This window comes from Salvelinus namaycush, chromosome 35 (genome assembly GCF_016432855.1).
Source record: "Salvelinus namaycush isolate Seneca chromosome 35, SaNama_1.0, whole genome shotgun sequence".
NCBI classification, from domain to species: Eukaryota; Metazoa; Chordata; class Actinopteri; order Salmoniformes; family Salmonidae; genus Salvelinus; species Salvelinus namaycush.
The window spans coordinates 30857050-30879209 of record NC_052341.1 but is presented as its reverse complement, the minus strand read 5'-3'; the positions used below and the strand labels follow the sequence as shown (position 1 = coordinate 30879209).

The 22160-nt window shown below is 43.1% G+C and overlaps 1 protein-coding gene across 2 annotated transcripts in view; it reads left to right on the top strand.

Annotated features, from left to right (window-relative positions):
- The first annotated feature begins 6039 nt into the window (after positions 1-6039).
- LOC120029979 (ubiquitin carboxyl-terminal hydrolase 22-like) overlaps positions 6040-22160 on the top strand; it is a 45340-nt gene continuing 29219 nt past the window's right edge. For both annotated transcript variants that reach the window (XM_038975293.1, XM_038975292.1), the window contains exon 1: positions 6040-6480. In XM_038975293.1, coding sequence (XP_038831221.1) covers positions 6361-6480 — 120 coding nt within the window. In that variant the 5' untranslated portion in view covers positions 6040-6360. The remainder of the gene's footprint in view (positions 6481-22160) is intronic.

Genomic DNA, 22160 nt, shown 5'->3' with positions numbered 1-22160 from the left:
CAGTCAACAGTGAAGAGGCGACTCCGGGATGCTGGCCTTCTAGGCAGAGTTGCAAAGAAAAATACATATTTCAGACTGACCAATAAAAATGGGCAAAAGAACACAGACACTGGACAAAGGAACTCTGCCTAAAAGGCCAGCATCCCGGAGTTGCCTCTTCACTGTTGACCTTGAGACTGATGTTTTGCAGGTACTATTTAATGAAGCTGCCAGTTGAGGACTTGTGAGGCATCTGTTTCTCAAACTAGACACTCTAATGTTCTTGTCCTCTTGCTCAGTTGTGCACCGGGGCCTCCCACTCCACTTTCTATTCTGGTTAGAGGCAGTTTGCGCTGTTCTGTGAAGGGAGTAGTACACAGCCTTGTACGAGATCTTCAGTTTCTTGGCAATTTCTCGCATGGAATAGCCTTCATTTCTCAGAACAAGAATAGACTGACAAGTTTCAGAAGAAAGTTATTTGTTTCTAGCCATTTTGAGCCTGTAATCGAACCCACAAATGCTGATGCTCCAGATAGTCAACTAGTCTAAAGAAGGCCAGTTTTATTGCTTCTTTATTCAGGACGACAGTTTTCAGCTGTGCTAACATAATTGCAAAAGGGTTTTCTAATGATCAATTAGCCTTTTAAAATTATGAACTTGGATTAGCTTACACAATGTGCCATTGGAACACAAGAGTGATGGTTGCTGATAATGGGCCTCTACACCTATGTAGATATTCCATTAAAAATCAGCCATTTAGTAATAGTACAATAGTAATTTACAACATTAACAATATCTACACTGTATTTCTGATCAATTTTATGTTATTTTAAAGGACAAAAATATGGCTGTTCTTTCAAAAACAAGAACATTTCTAAGTGACTTTTGAACAGTAGTGTACATACATACAGTACATATACCAGTGCATTCGGAAAGTATACAGACCCCTTCCCCTTTTCCACATTTTGTTACGTTACAGCCTTATTCTGAAATTGATTAAATCTACAAACTATACCCCATAATGACAAAATGAAAACAGGTCTTTAGACATTTTAGCAAACTTATAAAATATAAAAAACTGATACCTTATTTACATACTGTAAGTATTCAGACCCTTTGCTATGAGACTCGAAATTGAGATCAGGTGCATCCTGTTTCCATTGATCATCCTTGAGATGTTTCTACAACTTGATTTACCACATGTGGTAAATTCAATTGACTGGACATGATTTGGAAATGTACACACCTGTCTATATAAGGTTCCACAGTTGACAGTGCATGTCAGAGTAAAAACCAAGCCATGAGGTCGAAGGAATTGTCCGTAGAGCACAGAGACAGGATTGTGTCGAGAAACAGATCTGGAGAAGGGTACCAAACAAATTCTGCAGCATTGAATGTCCCCAAGAACACCGTGGCCTCCATCATTCTTAACTGGAATAAGTTTGGAACCACCAAGACTCTTCCTAGAGCTGGCCGCCCGGCCAAATTGAGCAATTGGGGGAGAAGGGCCTTCGTAAGGGAGGTGACCAAGAACCCGATGGTCACTCTGACAGAGCTCCATAGTTCCTCTGTGGAGATGGGAGAACCTTTCAGAAGGACAACCATCTTTGCAGCACTGCACCAATCAGGCCTTTCTGGTAGAGTGGCCAGATGGCAGCCACTCCTCAGTAAAAGGCACATGACAGCCCACTTGAAGTTTGCCTAAAGGACTCTCAGACCATGAGAAACAACATTCTCTGGTCTGAGGAAACAAAGATTTAACTCTTTGGCCTGAATGCCAATCTGAATCTGGAGGAAACATGGCACCATCCCTACGGTGAAGCATGATGGTGGCAGCATCATCCTGTGGGGATGTTTTTCAGCGGCAGGAACTGGGAGACTAGTCAGGATCGAGGAAAAGGTCAACAACCCTAAGCACACAGCCAAAACAACGCAGGAGTGGCTTCGGGACAAGTCTCTGAATGTCCTTGAATGGCCCAGCCAGATCTCTGACATGAACCCCATCTAACATCTCTGGAGAGCCCTGAAAATAGCTGTGCAGCAACGCTCCCCATCCAACCTGACAGTGCTTGAGAGGATCTGCAGAGATACAGGTGTGCCAAGCTTGTAGCGCCATACCCAAGAAGACTCAAGGCTGTAATCGCTACCAAAGCTGCTTCAACAAAGTACTGAGTAACGGGTCTGAAAACTTACGGAAACTTGATATTCTTTTTTTCTATTTTAAAAATTTGCTAACATTTTCAAAAACAAGTTTTTGCTTTGTCATTATTGGGTTTTGTGTGCAGATTGATGAGAGGGGAAAAAAACGATTTAATTAATTTTAGAATAAGGCTGTGAAGTAACAAAATGTGGAAAAAGTCGAGGGGTCTGAATACTTTCCGAATGCACTGTATTTATAGTTTACTATTTAATCTGAATTATTTTAATGTTCCGACATTTTAAATGTACTGTAACTTTGCCTGTTCCTGATAATTACAGGCATCCACTAGGTGCTTCTATCATGCATTCTTACATCTATTTAAAATACATTTTCTTCAACACCAAAATGTCTCTAACAGACCAAAAGGGAAGACAACTGTTTATCAAGTGCCACACTGTTTTTTACATTTTTGCCCTTGAAAACCAAACCCAGAATCAAACTGAAAAGACATTTGAAACCCTTAGACGTGCCTCCTCGTCCTTCCTTTCAGAATGTTAAGTATCAAAGAAAATGTCAACAAAGTGGAATTTCATAGTGTTTTATTTAACACCATTATTTGCTAAGTACAAGATGTGTTATGGTATGCTTAGATGAGTTCATTAAGTGCCATATGAAAATAAAGAGCTATACAAGGTACAATTCAAATAATAATAAATCACAAGGAGTTATCTTTAGCCATTAGATAAACATGTATGAAGAGAGCTGTACAAGACAAAAAAAAAAAAAAAACACAAATCAAGAGTTTTGCTTAGATAATAAGGTAGAGCTGACAGAGAGAGCTTTACAAGGCACAAAATATAAGACCTATTTAAAAACACAAAGTATTAGGCCCCGAGCCTAGATACCACATAGATTAACATATTTGGACCACAGAGTTAGTCTGAATGACTGGAACTCATCTACTATCCTTGGCAGTGTGACTAGGGGGGTGTTCTAGTTTTCATATTTCTATGTTGGTGTGCCTGGTATGGTTCCCAATTAGAGGCAGCTGGTAATCGTTGTTTCTTTATTTGTTTTGTTCAAAGTTTCACTTAATAAAATATGTGGAACTCAGAGCACGCTGCGCCTTGGTCCGTCTCTCCACACGTCCGTGACAGAATATCCCACCAAACCAGGACCAAGCAGCGTGTTCAACAGGTGGAGTTGTGGACATGGGAAGAAGTCATGGGAGGATGCGAAACCCTTCCTTGGCGGCAGACGGAAATTAAGGAAGGACAGCGACGACGCCGGGGTTCGCGGCCACAGAAAGCCCAAGGACAACCCCAAGATTTTTTTTTGGGGGGGACCGGTCGAGCCGAGGAGAGTGCCAGAGCCCGAATGCCAAACTCTGGAGGAGCGTGTTGTCAGACCACGGCCACAGAAACCCCAAGATTTTTTTTGGGGGGGGGGCAGATGAAGCTGGCGGCTGAGCCGCGGGAAGAGCCAGAGACTGTTAAGGAGGCAATGGAGAAGTTGGGAGAGAAAGAGATGAGAGAGATGTTGTGCAAGTGTGTTCTGCTCAACATCCGACCAGAGGATCCGGTTAGCAGGCTGGTGCCACCTGTACCAGCCCCACGCATCTGGCCTCCAGTGCGCCTCCCCAGTCCGGTACGTCCTGTGCCTTCTCCCCGCACTCGCCCTGAAGTGCGTGTCACTAGTCTGGTGCCACCTGTACCGGCCCCACGCACTAGGCCTCCAGTGTGCATTCACAGTCCAGAGCTTCCGGGGACGGTTCCCAGTCCGGAGCTTCCGGCGACGGTCCCCGGTCCGGAGCTTCCGGCGACGGTTCCCGGTCCGGAACCTCCTGAGACGGTCCACGGTCCGGAACCTCCTGAGACAGTCCACGGTCCGGAACATCCTGAGACATTAAACGGTCAGGAACTTCGAGCAACAGTCAACGGTCCAGAACCTCCAGCGACGGTCAACGGTCCGGAGCTTCCAGGCAAGGCGTCCAGTTCTGCTCCAGGGCAGGAGCCTTCCTCTGCACTGGTGGCCAGTCCAGGCACGGCGTCCAGTCCAGGCACGGCGTCCAATCCAGCTCCAGGGCCGGAGCCTTTCTCTGCGCCAATTCCCAGTCCAGGCACGGCGTCCAGTCCTGCTCCATGGCCGGAGCCTTCTTCTGCGACGGTGCCCAGTCCAGGCACGGCGTCCAGTCCCGCTCCATGGCGGGAGCCTTGGCTACGACCCACACCGGAGCCGCCACCGACACTAGTCACCCCCCCTACCCTCCCCATCTGGTTTCAGGTTTTGCGGCCGGAGTCCGCACCTTTGGAGGGGGGGGGTACTGTCACACCCTGACCATAGAGAGCCCTTGGTTCTCTATGGTGTTGAGGTCAGAGTGTGACTAGGGGGGTGTTCTAGTTTTCATATTTCTATGTTGGTGTGCCTGGTATGGTTCCCAATTAGAGGCAGCTGGTAATCGTTGCCTCTAATTGGGGATCATATTTAGGTAGCCTTTTTCCCACCTGTGTTTTGTGGGATATTGTGTGTGTGTGTGCTAGTTGCACCACTTATGTTACGTTTCGTTGTTTCTTTATTTGTTTTGTTTAAAGTTTCACTTAATAAAATATGTGGAACTCAGAGCACGCTGCGCCTTGGTCCGTCTCTCCACACGTCCGTGACAGGCAGCATATGTGTGAAATAGAATGCCTTCAGTTTAGGAATAACATCAGCACAGGACTTCACATCAAATGGCACATCAATAACAACTTGTTTGGATGGAGCCCAGAAAAGTAGTTTGCATCGCTCCAGTCCTGTGTAGAACATGCCCATTTGCAACTGCAAGTAGTACCCATGGGCTCCAGTAGGTTGCAGCTGAGGAACCCCATCCACCAGTTTCACATCAGTGAGTTTGCCAGAGAACAGTTCAGTCAGAGACTCACACTTCTTACTCAGAACAGGACATTTGATTTCTAGAAGTGTGTAAGCCACCTGCTCGTTCTCCTTGCCAAATGTGGTTGCCGAGTTCCCATGGGACATGGAGAAGAGATGCTCCCACACAAAGATCTTACGACATTTTGAGCTAGCTAATTTTCGCAAAAACGGCAAGAATACCACAACGGGTGTCCTCCACAAAACAGACAGTTCAGACATTGTTTTGTTTTCCAGGTTCTTAAATAAGGTGAATAGATGAGGCCAACTTTACCATATTATCCTGGGGGCATACTTACACATCCTGTCTCATTACTTTGTGTGAATGATATCTCTGAACTTTAAACAAATTCTAATACAAAATCTTTGTTTAGCTTCTTTCTATTCTGTGGCTGCATGAAATAGCAAACATAATGTGAATTCAACAATGACATTACTTTATCTTTGTTACTCCCTGATAAAACAGTAACATCCATACTGTAGTTAGGCAGTGGGTTAAATAGATTCCACGATCCGGATTAGATCCGGATTTAAGCAAGTGCTTGGTTCAGTTCTCGCCCTGTGTCCACCCATATGCGTGCAGAACTGTACGCCCACCTTGATGTATAGCGCCGCCCACTGTGCGAAATGTCGTGAAAAGAGTGTGTCCACCAAGGAAAGCGGACCACTTGAGAGGAAGCATGGTGGTCTTTCGCCCAAACGACAAAACCTCTGTATATGTTTCGAACAGTGTGACACAGATAGAAAAATGTGGTTAGTTATAACAATATTTGAGTCTAATGTACAGTACCAGCGCTTCATGTAGCCAATGGGATTCGTTTTACGAGCGGATAAGGCTCGTAAAAATAATTGAGCCAATCACAATATCAGGTTACAAATAGGGGTGGGACATAATACGGAAACGATACACGCCAATCAAAACCAGGCACTCCTTTCCATTGGCCGATCGAGAAATGAATGAGGTGGGGCTTGCAGCAACGCTCGCGGTGTTCTGTTGAAATTCCATTGCCGAACATTAGCTAGCTAAAATAACTGGAACTAAGGATATAGCTTCCGAAGTGTGGCCAACGACCAATACCACCCAAATGTGGATTTAATTGGTGAAAAATGTCAAAATTCTGGAATGGGATTACTCAAGGATTTCTTTGATGTGTACTGCATTTACCTCCGATTTAGCTGTGGCTACCTCTCAAGCTAGCCGAATCGGAACAATCGGCGGATAACTGGCTAACTAACGTTAAACGTAACTAGCTAGCTAATTCTTTAACGTCAGTACTAGGACGGAGCACGTTTCATCGCTAAAAATACACAAAACGAATGTTGTTACTGTCATGAGTCCAGCCGGGTGCCCCCATGTGAACGGGTTCAAAGTGGATAACTGGAAACAGAATCTACGGGTCATTTACCAATGCTTTGTGTGGAGTGGGTCTGCCGAAACCAGGAAACGCAAGGTAAACATTTTAAACGTTAGTTAGCTAACGTTAGCTACTACTAACTAGCTCAGAACATGTATGCAGACCGCTTCTCGAGAGAACAGTGCCTACAACGTCTCTCTGGCTAGCTGTCGTACATCGTCATTGTTACCAAGCCACACACGAAGAGGCAACTCGTACAGTGTGTGAAAGACCCTGTTTTGTTTCTTCCGATTAACTGGTGATATATGCTACTGTTTCCCTTGCACGGATAGACCTTGTTCAACGTTAGCTAGGCACACATTTTCATGCATGTCTTTTTCTCGGCACTTGTAAGTTTAAAACTGCAGCAGTCCGCGTAAGCAGACAGAATTGACACTGACTGAGGGGTGTGTGTGAGAGACTGTTAGTTAGCTCAGCTCACTACCTAAACCCGCTGCGTCTCTTGCGTCACAAAAAAGAGTGTCAACTCTGCCCATGTGTGCGCAATCCTGTTTAAGCAGTCCCAGCTCAAAACTTAAATGTAATGGCAAAATGTAGATTTCCGTCTAACTAGACATACCCAAAAGTAACTGTTATTCATGTGTAACTACATGATTCTGACATGTAATAACTTGGTATATTTGGAAAGAGAACATCTGGGAGATAGGAGTTACATAGTTCAGAATACACAAAATCAAGCACACAAGTTTTTATTTTGAGTCATTGACAAGCTATACGTGAGTTATTGATGACTAGAGCTGGAAATTCATCGGATGGCTTCCACAGCATGTGAACAATAGCTCACGTATAGCTTGTCAATGACTCAAAATAAAAACTTGTGTGCTTGATTTTGTGTATTCTGAACTATGTAACTCCTATCTCCCAGATGTTCTCTTTCCAAATATACCAAGTTATTACATGTCAGAATCATGTAGTTACACATGAATATCAGTTACTTTTGGGTATGTCTATTTAGACGGAAATCTACATGGGATTGATGGGATTGATAGAGCCAACAACTAGAAATGTAATTTTTTTTTTTAGCTTTATTTAACTAGGCAAGTCAGTTAAGAACAAATTCTTATTTTCAATGACGGCCTAGGATCAGTGGGTTAACTGCCTTGTTCAGGGGTAGAATGACAGATTTTGTACCTTGTCAGCTCGGGGATTCGATCTTGCAACCTTTCATTTACTAGTCCAACGCTCTAACCACTAGGCTACGCTGCCGCCCCAAATGGGGTATCCAGGGTACATTCAAGTGTCCTTTTAAACGCTCCAAAGGGTCCAAATGTGCTAATTGCACAGGATGTGCCTAAAAGTTATTGTTCACTATAAAAACAACATTTCTACCACATCAACCTCTCACAAACATTGTGGTGGTGTCAGGGAACATACAGGGGATATATATATATATATATTTTTTTTTGTGTTTTTTTCTCCCAACCTAGTCACTCATTGGACATTTTGATTTTGCCATTAAGTCATACATCATGGAAATAGGCTAGATTTGTTCCTACCAACTTAAAGATTAACTTCATACCCACCATGTATCTATAGCTCAAACACAGACCAAATCTAAGCGTACCTTGTAAGATGTTTGGTGAAAATGTTGTGTAAAATAAATATTTTAACTCTCCGGGCTGGTGATCAATAACGGTAGATCACAGGCAGACACATAAGATATTCTCATGGTCTGTGGAGTCCCTGCAATCGTTGTGTATCAACGTATTGCGTGTTTATTTTGTTTATGCTTCGCAACGCTCACCGGAATGAAGGTAGCAGCCACCTTGAAATGAGGTCATCGGCTTGGCCTTCCCTTATAAATTTGTATGCCCATATATGGTAGTAAGTCACACCAAAGATTTGAAGGCACCGATCAATAGCCAAGATACTCAGCTTTCCGCAGACTCACCGCTTTTGCACATAGGGGCTACCGTTCTAATACCAGACTGAATTGAATTTAAAAATGGGGTTTACATTTTTAAGAGTAACGTCATTGCATTCCCAGCTAGCTACATTGCTGGTCTCTCTGGAAAGTATCTTGTGGTTACATTGAAAATAAGTAAATCATGCCATGCTTCCTGAAGAACATGAACACAGTACTTTGGTTGTCTCAACAAAATGTGCAATACCTCTATATCTACTTTTGTGGTACGCCGTCAGCGCTCATCAAATAAAATTGTATTTGTCACATGTTTTGTAAACAGGTGTAAACTAACTATGAAATGCTTACTTACTGGGCTTTTTTTGACAAATGCCGAGAAACATAGAAAAATTGTAACACGAGGAATAAATATATGAGTAATGATCCTAATATTGAGTTGCACTCCATTTTGCCCTTAGAACAGCCTCAATTCATTGGTGCATAAACTCTACAAGGTGTCGAAAGCGATCCCCATGGATGCTGGCCCATGTTGACTCCAATGCTTCCCACAGTTGTCAAGTTGGCTGGATGTCCTTTGGGTGTTAGACTATTGTTGATACACACAGGAAACTATTGAGCGTTAAAAACCCAGCTGCATTGCAGTTCCACGTTGCAGTGCACACTCAAACCTGCGTGCCTGGCAACTACTACCATACCCTGTTCAAAGGCACTTTTGTCTTCCCCATTCACCATCTGAATGGCACACATACACAATCCATGTCTCAAGGCTTAAACATCCTTCTTTAACGTGTCTCCTCCTTTTCATCTACACTGATATTTAAGTGGATTTAACAAGGGACATCCAATAAGGGATCATAGCTTTCACCTTGATTCGCCTAGTCGGTTTGTCATGGAAAGAGCAGGTGTAGGAAATGTTTTGTACACGGGGTACCAGTACCGAGTTAATGTGCAGGGGTACAAATTCATTTGGGTAGATATGAACATATAGGTAAGGGTAAAGTGACAAGGCAATAGGATAGATAATAAGCAGTAGCAGCAGCGTATGTGATGAGTCAAAAGAGTTGGTGCAAAAGGGATCAATGTAGATAGTCCGGGTAGCTATTTGGTTAATTATTTAGCAGTCTTATGGCTTGTGGGTAGGGTCCTGTTGGTGCATAAGTACCGCAATGGTATAGACAGACACCACATACGACTGATAATCTTATGTCCGTTTTGACCCGAGTACAGTCTGGGGATATTACTAACTAGCTGTTGTAAAATCAACATTACATGTATTTCCATAGCATGTTAATGTAACCCATGCTCCCATTGGATACAGGTAGTGCTCATTAACGTATTAATTCATCCCAAAAGTGTTTGTTGGGGTCAGCGCTCTATGCAGGTCAGTCAAGTTCTTCCACACCAATCTCAACAAACCATTTCTGTATGGACCTCGCTTTGTGCACGGGGGCATTGTCATGTCGAAACAGGAAAGGGCCATCCCCAAACTGTTGCCACAAAGTTGGAAGCACAGAATCGTCTAGAATGTCATTGTATGCTGTAACATTAAGATTTCCCTTCACTGGAACTAAGGGGACTAGCCTGAACCATGAAAAACAGCCCTTGATCATTATTCCTCTTCTAAACTTTACAGTTGGCACTATGCGTTGGGGCAAGTAGCGTTTTCCTGGCACCTGCCAATCCCAGATTAGTCCGTCGGACTGTCAGATGGTGAAGCGTGATTCATCACTCCAGAGAAGGCATTTCCACTGCTCCAGAGTCCAATGGCGGCGAGCTGTACACTCCAGCCAATGCTTGGCATTGTGCATGGTGATATTAGGCTTGTGTGCGGCTGCTCGGCCATGGGAACCCATTTCATGAAGCTCCTGACAAACAGTTCTTGTGCTGACGTTGCTTCCAGAGGCAGTTTTGAACTCGGTAGTGAGTGTTGCAACCGAGGATAGATTATTTTTTTTACACGCTTCAGCACTCTGCGGTCCCGTTCTGTGAGCTTGTGTGGCCTTCCACTTCGCAGCTGAGCCATTGTTGCTTCTAGATCAGGGGTGGGCAAACTTTTTGACTCGCGGGCCACAATGGGTTCTAAAATTTGACAGAGGGGCCGGGCCAGGAGCATTTGGAGGGAGTGTTTGGGCCGGATATACTAAAGCATTAAATGTAGTGTGTGCAAACCTCATAGCACAGTAAGAACACTACAACCCAATTTATTAACTGTCTTTCAAATGTGAAAAATAGCCCTTATCAGTTAATAAATTTGTCTCAAGGAATATGCAAGATATGGCATTTACATACTATTTCGCCGCCCGTTCTTGTGTTGACTGCTTGCTAGCATAGTTTGCATGCTTCGTGGCAAAGTGACGGCTGATATTGTACTCTTTGAAAACCGCAACAGCTTCTTGGCATATCAGACATACAGCCGTTGATCGGACTTCAGTGAAGAAGTATTTTGTTGTCCACTCCTTATTAAACACTCGGCATTCGCTGTCCACTTTCCTTCTCTTTGGTCCGCTCATTTTCACAGAAGGGCTTAATGGTGACGTGAAACGAAGTGAAAATTAAAGTGAAATAAAGAGAAATACGCGCCACTCCAACAACGGTCAATGTGTTTTGAGTGCGCCATCTATTGGGGAAACGTGGGCATTGCAGGGAAAGGGGAAAAAAAGGAGGTTTTTACTATAATTTGGACAAGTTCGGCGGGCCGGATTAAAAAGCCTAACGGGCCGTATGTGGCCCGCGGGCCGTAGTTTGCCCATGTCTGTTCTAGATGTTTCCGCTTCACAATAACAGCACTTACAGTTGACGGGGACAGCTCTAGCATGGCAGAAATTTGACGAACTGACTTGTTGGAAAGGTGGCATCCTATGACGGTGGCAGGTTGAACGTCACTGAGCTCTTAGTAAGGCAATTCTACTGCCAATGTTTGTCTATGGAGATTGCGTGGCTGTGTGCTCGATTTTTATACACCTGTCAGCAACGGGTGTGGCTAAATTACCCGAATCCACTAATTTGAATGGGAGTCCACATACTTTTAAAAATATATTGTGTAACTGCTGTAAATTTAGCTCGATTAGAGACTATGCCTGTTGGAGTTAGTGTGGGTGGGCAGTGAAATTTCCATTCGCATATATTTTCAAAGGTTAGGCCGACTTAAACCAACTTATCCCACCCTTGCGTTTTTTCTGAGTTCATCTGTCAAGTTACACTGAGAGGCTGCAGTGAAGGTTTCAATGTACAGTTTAGCTTCCTTCTTAATGGTTTCAACATTGAAGAAATGTAACAGTTTCTTCTCGGGGGGGGGCTCAGCTTTCTTAACAGCAACACACACACAGTGTATCCAGTAATGGTAAGGTAAAAGGTAACCACCTCACTATCTAAAAACATTATGAGCAGTACTGACTGAGTCCCCATAAGACTGCTGGTTTGTATCAGTAAGGCCACATAGAAATCTGCCATGGCTCTTGAAAAGGGGCCCATGGATCATAAAGTCATTGACGCTGCATGAAACAGACAGTTCATAAGACAATTCATAACCCCACCCCCACCCACCAGCTCTCCATTTCTGCTGGAGCCTCTATATTTGTTTGACTCCACGCCACCCAATCATATAAGACGTTGAAAGTACTGTCATCGTGCGTTAGGCCCGGCAATCTTAGATGTATTGCATGGATTGGTAATGTAAACCTACCTATTCAACTGGCTAGTGGTGAGTTATGGGGAGGGACGGTGACACCAGTGTTCAGAGCTGTCACAGACCAGGCTTGTATTTAATCAGGGCTGGCGGACTGTCTGGGGGGGGACTACACAAAGATTTATCAGCAGTTCAAACACTAGCGTCTTTTGCTCCTTTCTTCGCCCCCTCTTTCTGTCAATTTCTTTCTCGCCCTCTTTCTCTTTATGCCTTCCTTTCTTACTCTGACTCCTTTCTCACCCCCCCACATGCAGTTGCCCCTGCTCCCTGGATACCTCAATTAGGATAAATGGAGTGAATGTTGCATGGATGGAGGAGGAGAACTAACAGGTCAATCATCTGGGGAGGACCTCCTAATGAGCAGTTGAATTGCTCATCGGTCTGCTTTATAAACACCTCGTTTCTGCCCTAAGATGAACAGACCCAGAGAGATGAGGTGACATACCGTTGGCAACCATCCAGGTTGTGCTGTACAGTATAGCACACTGTAGCAAATCGTTTTGAAACACAAAATAAAAAGGAGAGTTTCTAATCATGAAAATGCAGGTATTACCTCCCCGTATCGTTCTATTTCAAACCTGTTCCATGTCTCAACCTAGTCTGTTTTCTCCTTTGATACTGTGCCTACCTCTTAAACTCCATTTGAAGAAGAAGCAGTTGTTTCGAGCACACCGTGTGAAGTCCCCTCACCACCTTGGACAAGCCACTCCTCTTTGCAGATGGGTCTGAGTTATCTGATTGTTGAGGAAATCGTAGCGCCTAACAAGCTGTATAGCAGCAGTACATCAATAATTCATGCACATTGTAACCAGCAGCCATTTTTCATGCTCATATATAGGCTACAGCGAGTGTGTTCAGAATACATATGATCTCCAGGCTGCTGGTTGAGATGAGGGGCTCAAGGTTATTTTCTAATTTATGTTACCTCTTGAGAGAGACTAGTTCTGGAGACTGCAGGTCATTTTCCACATGCCCAGTCCCTGCTGGGTTTTAGTGTGTGTGTCCTAGCGCAATGGTAGGAGGAGTGGCTTGCACACACAGCCTCACACACACACTGTTGCATATTTATGCTTCTTCATAATTCATGGACACAATGAGGAAGTGGATAGATCTCGTTTCTCATGATTATCAGTAAAATTAACATTTATAAAATGGATTACTAGCTTTTTAAGACTATAAATGACCAACCACCCAGCTTTGGAGTAGTTAGGTCTATTTCCTTACTTTTGAAAGGCTGCTGGCTACTGTACTGGGAGACTTTCAGCAATTGTGCTAAGCTCACGATATGCTAACTTAAATAATCTCAAAATTGCACCCAGAGACATAAAAATTGTATCCATGAGTTTCTCTGACTCTGGGTAATTAAACTTCCTGAATCTCAAAATATCACAGTATCCCTTTTAAACATGCTGCAGCGTTCTGACTGGAATAAAAATGTAATGTTTATATCAAAGGGCGTCTGTCATTTGATATACTAGCTCTGAAATATAGCCTAAGGATAACGTTTTTGTTAATGGCTCCATTTCCCAACCAGAAGCCATAGATTACAGGCAACAGCCACACTGAGTTAAAGGCTAGAGCTGCCGCTTTCAAGGAGCTGGACACACATCCGGACTCTTATAAGAAATCACGCTACGCCCTCAGACGAACCATCAAACAGGCAAAGCGTCAATACAGGACCAAGATCCAATCCTACTACACCAGCTCTGACTCTCGTCGCATGTGGGAGGGCTTGCATACTATCTCCGATTTATAAAGGGAAACCCAGCTGCGAGCTGTCCAGTGAAGCAAGCCTATCAGATGAGCTAAATACCTTCTATGCTCGCTTCGAGTCTATCAACACTGTACCATGCATGAGAGCATCAGCTGTTCTGGACGACTGTGATCACACTCTTCGTAGCCGATGTTAGTAAAACCTTTTAAACAGATTAATATACACAGATTACCAGGACGGGTACACAGAAATGTGCTGACCAGCTGGAAAGTGTCTTCACTGACATATTCAACCTCTCCCTGACCGTCTGTAATACCTACATGTTTCAAGCAGACCACCATAGTCCCTGTGTTCAAGAACGCCCAGGTAACCAGACTATCGTCCCGTAGCACTCACACATGTAGCCATGAAATGCTTTGAAATGCTGGTCATGGCTCATATCAACACCATCATCCCAGACACCCTAGAACCACTCCAATTCGCATACCACCTCAACAGATCTACAGATGACGCAATCTCTATTGCACTCCACACTGCCCTTTCCCATCTGGACAAAAGGAACATCTAGGTGAGAATGCTGTTCATTGACTATAGCTGACGAGGAAGAGCAAGGCCCAACTTGGCGGAAAATCTGTCAACTTTGAGAAAAAAACTCTATATTGGAGTTGTCTCGCTGGTTATGCATATTCGTGGCATGAGATTAGTAGCATAGCATCTCTTTCCATTGAATATTGACGGTTGACGTCAACAATCCTCATCGAATATTCAAAAAGGATTACAAAAAGGATTATAATAATGAGTTGTATACACCAATCCGAAGAAAGGATAGGCGAGAGCAAGTTGTCTTTTTGTGGACAATGACTCCCATTGTTAGGGGAGAGACACCTGTATCTTGTCAGTATATCCATAATATTTTCTACAGCTCAGCATTCAAAACCATAGTGCCCTCCAAGCTCATCACTAAGCTAAGGACTCTGGAATTAAGCATTGCTCTCTGCAACTGGCTTCTGCACTTCCTGGCGGGCCACCCCCAGGTGGTGATGGTAGGCAACAACCCATCCGCCATGCTGACCCTCAACACAGGGCCCCTCTGGGGTGCATGCTTACTCCCCACCCTTACTTCCTGTTCACCCATGACTGCGTGGCCGTGCACGATTCCAATACCATCGTTAAGTTTGCCTATGACACAAAGGTGGTAGGGCTGATCACCAACAACGATGAGACAGCCTACAGGGAGGAGGTCAGAGACCTGGCAGTGTGGTGCCAGGACAACAACCTCTCTCAATGTAAGTAGGAGAAAGGAGCTGATCGTGGACTACAGGAAACAGGGCCGAGCACACCCCCATCCACATCGACGAGGCTGTAGTGGAGCAGGTCGAGAGCTTCAAGTTCCTCGGTGTCCACATCACTAAGGAATTATCATGGTCCACACACAAACACAGTCATGAAGAGGGCATGACAAAGCCTCTTCCCACTCAGGAGGCTGAAAAGATTGGGCCCTCAGATTCGCAAAAGGTTCCACAGCGTCACCATTGAGAGCATCTTGGCTGGCTGCATCACCTCTTGGTATGGTAACTGCTTGGCTTCCGACCAGCAAGACGCTACAGAAGGTAGTGCGTACGGCCCAGTACATAACTGGGGCTATGCTCGCTACCATCCAGCACCTCTATACCAGGTAGTGTCAGAGGAAGGCCCTAAAAATTGTAACATACTCAAGCCACCAAGTCAGACTGTTCTCTCTGCTACCGCACGGCAAGCGGTACCGATGCAAGAAGTTTGGAACCAACAGGACACTGACCAGCTTTTGCACTCACTCTTTTGACTCATCACATGCGCTCCTGTTACTGTTTATTATCTATCCTGTTGCCTAGTCACTTTATCCCTGCCTATGTATATATCTATCTAAATTACCTTGTACCCCTGCACATGACTAGGTAGGTACTGGTACCTCGTGTGTGTGTGTGTGTATATAGCCAAGTTTCTCATTGTGTATTTATTCTTTGAGTTGTTTTTCTATTATATCTCCTTTTTTCTCTGCATTGTCGTGAAGGGCCTGTAAAGTAAGCATTTCACTCTTAGTCTACACATGTTTATGAAGCATATGACATTTGATCTATCTGGCACTTCTGAGCTCTTTTGCTTTCTATCCCATCATGTCTTGCATTTCACAGTCACGCCCTCCGTCTCTCTGTTTTTCAGTCCGAGCATTACAGTGAGTCTTGTTGGTCAGTTCACAGGGGATCTTTCCATCAGCCTGCTGCTCGCCACTCCTTTTGACGTTTGTCTGATTTAGTCGCCACTGTTGCACTTCTGCTGCCTAGCCCCCTTTCACCCTCACTGCACCATGCCCCCTCGCCAACACAGAGCAGCCCTTCTCTCACTCTGGCCCAGCCAAGCACTGATGTCATCCCGGAAGAAGACCAATCAACATGCTTAGGCCTCGCTCACTCTTGTCCAATTCCACTTCCACATTGAACTCTAGTGTGTGAGCTAAAACGCATCAGCATGAATGGGTTTGTGCTTGTCATTTGTGCGTGTGTGTCAGGGTTTCCGTTAAGAAAATGGAGCCAGACAACGTGACGGGAAGATTTTAATTTACCGGTCATTTGTGAAATTTATCGTACCCATATGCATTTGGTGCATAACCCATTAGGTTGTCCACCCACGGTGCTCACAATGACAGAAATCACATTTTAGATTAGGGTAATAAATCACATTTAGATTGTGCTAATGCGTCTTTAATAGAACATGCAACACATGTAATGAAGCAGCCAATAAAACGTCATTTTGAAACATTTGACAAAGTACAATTTGCGGGACAACACCATTCTAAACAGCGATCCTGATAGCAGTTCCATATGTGACAGAGATGAAAATCTTTGTTAGAATCTTAAAGGGGGAATCTAAAGATATAACAGCTAGAATTGCTTCAGGGCTCGACATTAATGCTTGTCCGCTTGCAAGTAAAAAAAAAATACAGATTTAAGTTGTCCGAATAGACAAGTAAACAAAAATCACTTAAAAAAATTAGGCTACTCCGATCAGAATTGATCAGTGTCCTCCGGATGCAATGTTTTGCACACTGTCCTGCCAGTCTCTGCAGAGCGCATCAGAGTATAATCTAATCAAATCACATCACATTTTATTGGTCACATACACATATATTTAGCAGATGTTATTGCGCGTGTAGCGAAATGCTTGTGTTCCTAGCTCCAACAGTGCAGTAGTATCTACGAATTCACAACAATACACATCTAAAAGTAAAAGAATGAAATTAAGAAATATAAATATTAGGACGAGCAATGTCCGAGTGGCATTGACTAAAATACAGTAGAATAGAATACAGTATATACATGAGATGAGTAAAGCAGTATGTAAACATTATTTAAAGTGGCTAGTGTTCCATTTATTAAAGTGACCAGTGAATCCATGCCTATGTATTAGAGGTTGACCGATTTTAATTATAGCCGATTTCAAGTTTTCATATCAATCGGTGGGCACCGATTACATTGCAATCCACAAGGAGACTGCGTGGCAGGCTGACCACCTGTTACGCGAGTGCAGCAATCTAAAGGACCTTGTGGCTGCAAGGAGCCACGGTAAGTTGCTAGCTAGCATTAAACTTTGCTTATAAAAAACAATCAATCTTCACATAAGCACTAGTTAACTACACATGGTTCAAATCAAATTTATTTATATAGCCCTTCTTACATCAGCTGATATCTCAAAGTGCTGTACAGAAACCCAGCCTAAAACCCCAACCAGCAAGCAATGCAGGTGTAGAAGCACGGTTAGTAATGGCTGATGATATTACTAGGTTAACTAGCTTGTCCTGCGTTGCATATAATCAAAGCGGTGCCTGTTAATTTACCATCAAATCACAGCCTACTTCAACTTTGAAAAGCATATTCGTGAAAAAAGCACAATCGCTGCACAAATGTACCTAACCATGAACATCAATGCCTTTCTTAAAATCAATACAGAAATATATTTTTTTAAACCTGCACATTTAGTTCAAATAAATGCATGTTAGTAGGCAATATTAACTAGCGGAATTGTGTAACTTCTCTTGCGTTCAGTGCAAGCAGAGTCAGGGTATATGCAGCAGTTTGGGCCACCTGGCTCATTGCGAACTGTTGTGAAGACCATTTCTTCCTAACAAAGACCGTAATTAATTTTCTAGAATAACATTGAAGGTAGTGCAATGTAAGAGCAATATTTAGACTTAGGATTGCCACCTGTTCGATAAAATACGGAACGGTTTTTGTTTTCGAAATGATAGTTTCTGGATATGCCATTATTAATGGGGCGGCAGATAGCCTAGTGGTTAGAGCGTTGGACTAGTAACCAAAAGGTTGCAAGATTGAATCGCCGAGCTGACAAGGTAAAAATCTGTCGTTTTGCCCCCGAACAAGGCAGTTATTAACCCACTGTTCCTAGGCTGTCATTGAAAACATGAATTTGATCTTAACTCACAGACATCATTCAAACAGTTTTAGAAACTTCAGAGTGTTTTCTATCCAAATCTACTAATAATATGCATATCTTAGCTTCTGGGCCTAAGTAGCAGGCAGTTTACTCTGGGCACCTTATTCATCCAAGCTACTCAATACTGCCCTTCATCCATAAGAAGTTAAGTGAGAATACCCCCCCAAAATATTTGTGATGTCTCAATCTCCCATTCGATAATCACCAATCCTCAGTGTGAAAGCCCAATGGAAGTTATTGTCCTACTGCTACATTGGCCTATAGGCTATGAGTTCCACGCGCTAATTTCTTTAGCGTGTGGAATGCTGCCCTACCAAACAAAAATTCAGTAACTGCTCATAGTGTGGAACTGAGAAATTGTTTTTATTTACCTTGGTTTCACAGTAAATTTATGCAGTTACTGCTAACATGACCCCTACAAAACACAATACAATAGAGGCAGGATACTTGTCAACATGATTAAGCATGTATTTAATCTAGCAAAAATGGCTAACTAATTTTCAACCAAATTAGCAGTTACTGCCTTTTTGCCTGGTAGGGCAGAATGGATCAGTGTATCAATGTGTCCACATGGCTGGTGATCTTGCATTAGTTCACTTTAAACTTTTTGATTTTTTTCATTCAGATTTTTATGATTAACCACATGAAACGAAAACAACATTATTATTGAAATGAAACGGGTTCCACAAAAATGCACATATGGAAATCATAACTCGCACGCAGAACAGTAGAAATGTTTCAAGCTTCCCTAAACTTGAAACTCACGCGCCGCCTATGAAACCTAAATAAAATAATTGTCTCCACATTTCCATGGTCGGATTTTGCCTGTAAGCTACTTTGAAATAAGGTAAGACATGCCTAATAATATGAATTAAAACAATCAGGATTCAAAAAAATTGGTAGGTTTTCAAAATACATACTGCCTCCAGCTCACGTTGTAAAGTGGTGGATGACGTGCTTATATAGCCTGTTGCCTGCACTTGAATGGTGAATGGGAGGCACACTTTAATTACCAGTTGAAAAATAAAAACATTTGGTAGCTGCTAACTATGCTTGTCTAACTTTTTATAAGATGAATTTGCCTGTTTTTGCAATTCGTTTAGGTTAGTTTTAGCGTTAACATTTAGCTACGCGATTTCGCTATTCGTTTGTGCTAATTTTGTAGTCTGGTTAGAGGCCCAATGGGCTTTTCTTGCATTTTAGCACCCCCTTGTGTGCTATGCCGTAAATCCCAGTATGAAAGTAGGATGGTATGACAATAATGAAAATCTGGATACCGCCCAAGCCTAGGTCCTACAAAGGTTGTAAAGATGAACTTAGCCTTAAGATGGGCCTTGGTCTTTATCAGATGGTCTGGTCACGGGCGAGGCTGTGATTTATGCACCCCCTAATAGCACATCAACACCAACTGGAAAGACTGCTGATAATATTGCCTTGCCTGCCTGCTACAGAGGAGGGAAGGAGGGATAGCGGGAAAGGATGGGGGACTGTGGAAAAAAGAGAATGGGAGAGAGGATAGAGAATGCATCCATCCTGGTTAAAATACAGATGGAGAAAGTGAAGAGAACGATGAGAGGAATAGATGGAAAGGAAGAGGGAGAGTGAGCAGTGGAGGAGAGATGTATGACGACGGGGGTGTGAGAGGGCAGGCTGTGAGTCTGGGACAGACCAAGGAGAGAGGGAGGCTGAGAGCAGCTGTACTGCAGTGCAGAATCCTGTTGTCACGATACCCACATTTTCTGCCGTATTTGCCAGTCACAGAATGGCACTTGATCCAGACAGCTCTATTGAGTTCAAGAGATAGCCATGTATTAAAGAATCAATTATATAGTGATACAATCGATTTGACTTAGTTTTTACCAATCTACCTCCAAAACAACATAATAGTAATAATTGATTTGAATGATAAATCTCTATTAATAAACTGGTTTAATCAAGATATAGCCTAGGTCTATTCACAATACAGGTGAATCACAGGTGTCTGGTGGCAACTTAATTGGGGAGGACGGGTTTATACTTATGGCTGGAATGGAATGAAATCAAACACCACACACATGGTTTGCATGTGTTTGATTCCATTCCAGCCATTGTTATGGAACCGTCCTCCCCTCACCAGCCTCCTGTGAGGTAAATTAATATTCAATAGGAGTGTGTGCTTGTTTTGTCTGATTTATTGGGGCTGCAGATGAAAAACAATGTTTCCTTTCCATTTGGGACATATTGTACTGATCAACAACATTTGCATAGAACAAGGGATATCTTTTATAAAAGTGTGCACTGTCTCAAGACCGAATGACGTCATTCACACACAGTGAGAAAGACTGGAGAGTTGTGACAGACTGAGGCGAGGGAGACAAGGTGAATGAGTAAAGTTTTTGTCAATGACTGATGTTTGGTGACAATCTGTTTTTTTCGTTACGGTTTGCATATTATCACAAACGAAGTACTAGGGTAGTGAACTGATTGTTATCTCTCGCTGTAAGCTAGCAAGGAAGGTTCGCCTATAAAGTGGGAAGCTACCGGCATCTTGCATTGTAAAGTGTTCAAGAATGTAATGGACGTTGTTTTGCAAACAGCAATTAAAGGGATATTTCACAATTTTTTTCAACTTCAAATTCATAATCTCCAGTACCACCACCCCAACGTGAAAATGGTGCATTTCACATGTTGATGTTGGGGTGGAGATTCTGAATATGAAGTTGTAAAAAATTGTTTCCCTTTTAACAATTTGCAGCAGTTCTACATTCCGTGTTGCATTATTCAAGTGTGTTAACTTCTGTGCAGCATGAGTGGGGGAGCTAACATGATGCAGCCCAGACTCAGTGAGTGCAGTGGTTCAGGACAGGCTACAGCTGGCATTGAGTAAGTGGAGCAGGCACGGTGCGCTCGTGCTATAAGGGGACATTGGCTGTGCTGATTGGCCAATTTCATCCTCTTTCAATCAGTAAACTACTACGGGAGACACATTTGATAGAAGTAACACAAATTCTAGTATCGAAAAAGTACAGAAGTTTCGGCAACATGAGTGCAGAACATTCAGCAGTGTTGTGTTAGGGATGTGACAAATGGAAATGTTTTCTTAACGTTTAAACAGGATTTTTCTTAACATTAAGGGTCCCAACTTTGTTTTAAGGTTTAAACGTTCACACACCTAGAGTGTGTGTCAGACTCAGGGTGGCCATACTTGTGAACGTTAAGAGGTTTTTAAGCATCAGCCAATTAAAATCGTAGACGTAGTTGCACATGATCAAAGGCTACATGTTGGCTGTTCCCATTATATAACATGGCACATTCAGCGCTATTCTAACCTCACCAGGTGGACGTAATTATGTCCTGTAACAAATTCTGCATCAGCCTATCAAAGATCTCAAACTTTTTCTCCACAAACCAATAGTATTTCTAAAAATAGGTCAACTTGGCCACAAGAGGGATATATTTAAACCTCCAAATTCAAGGTTTACTTTTGTTCCCCTTCACTTGGTCTGTCAAGTGTAGAGTGCCAATATTGCATGATCATCGCATCCTTGACTACGCTAACATTACCTTAGACAAAGTTCATGAGGGTTATTTCGCATATGACTAAATCCCACGTTTTGGCTTATCCAGTTCACATACACCATGTGCTTTTACGGAGAAATGATGGAGGTCTATACAGTGGTTCTTCCTTTAAAATTTGCGTCGTACTGCAGAACAGCTTGCGGGCTTCCGCAAAATTCTATGGCACGTTATTTAAGTGTCAGCCATTGTTGCTATTATTGGTAGTTAGTGCTAGTTTTCCCACCAGAGGGCATTTTTGAGAAGCTACGCTTTTGAAATGACATGGAGCTGTAGGCCTAAAAGTCTAAGGGAGCCTTGAATAGAACAGACTATATGGGATTGATTTTTAGAAATGTAGCTTAATTAATTTGATGAATATTATGGTTTTTCTATTACAAGAAAAACGAAAATGCATTTCTTATTGTAGC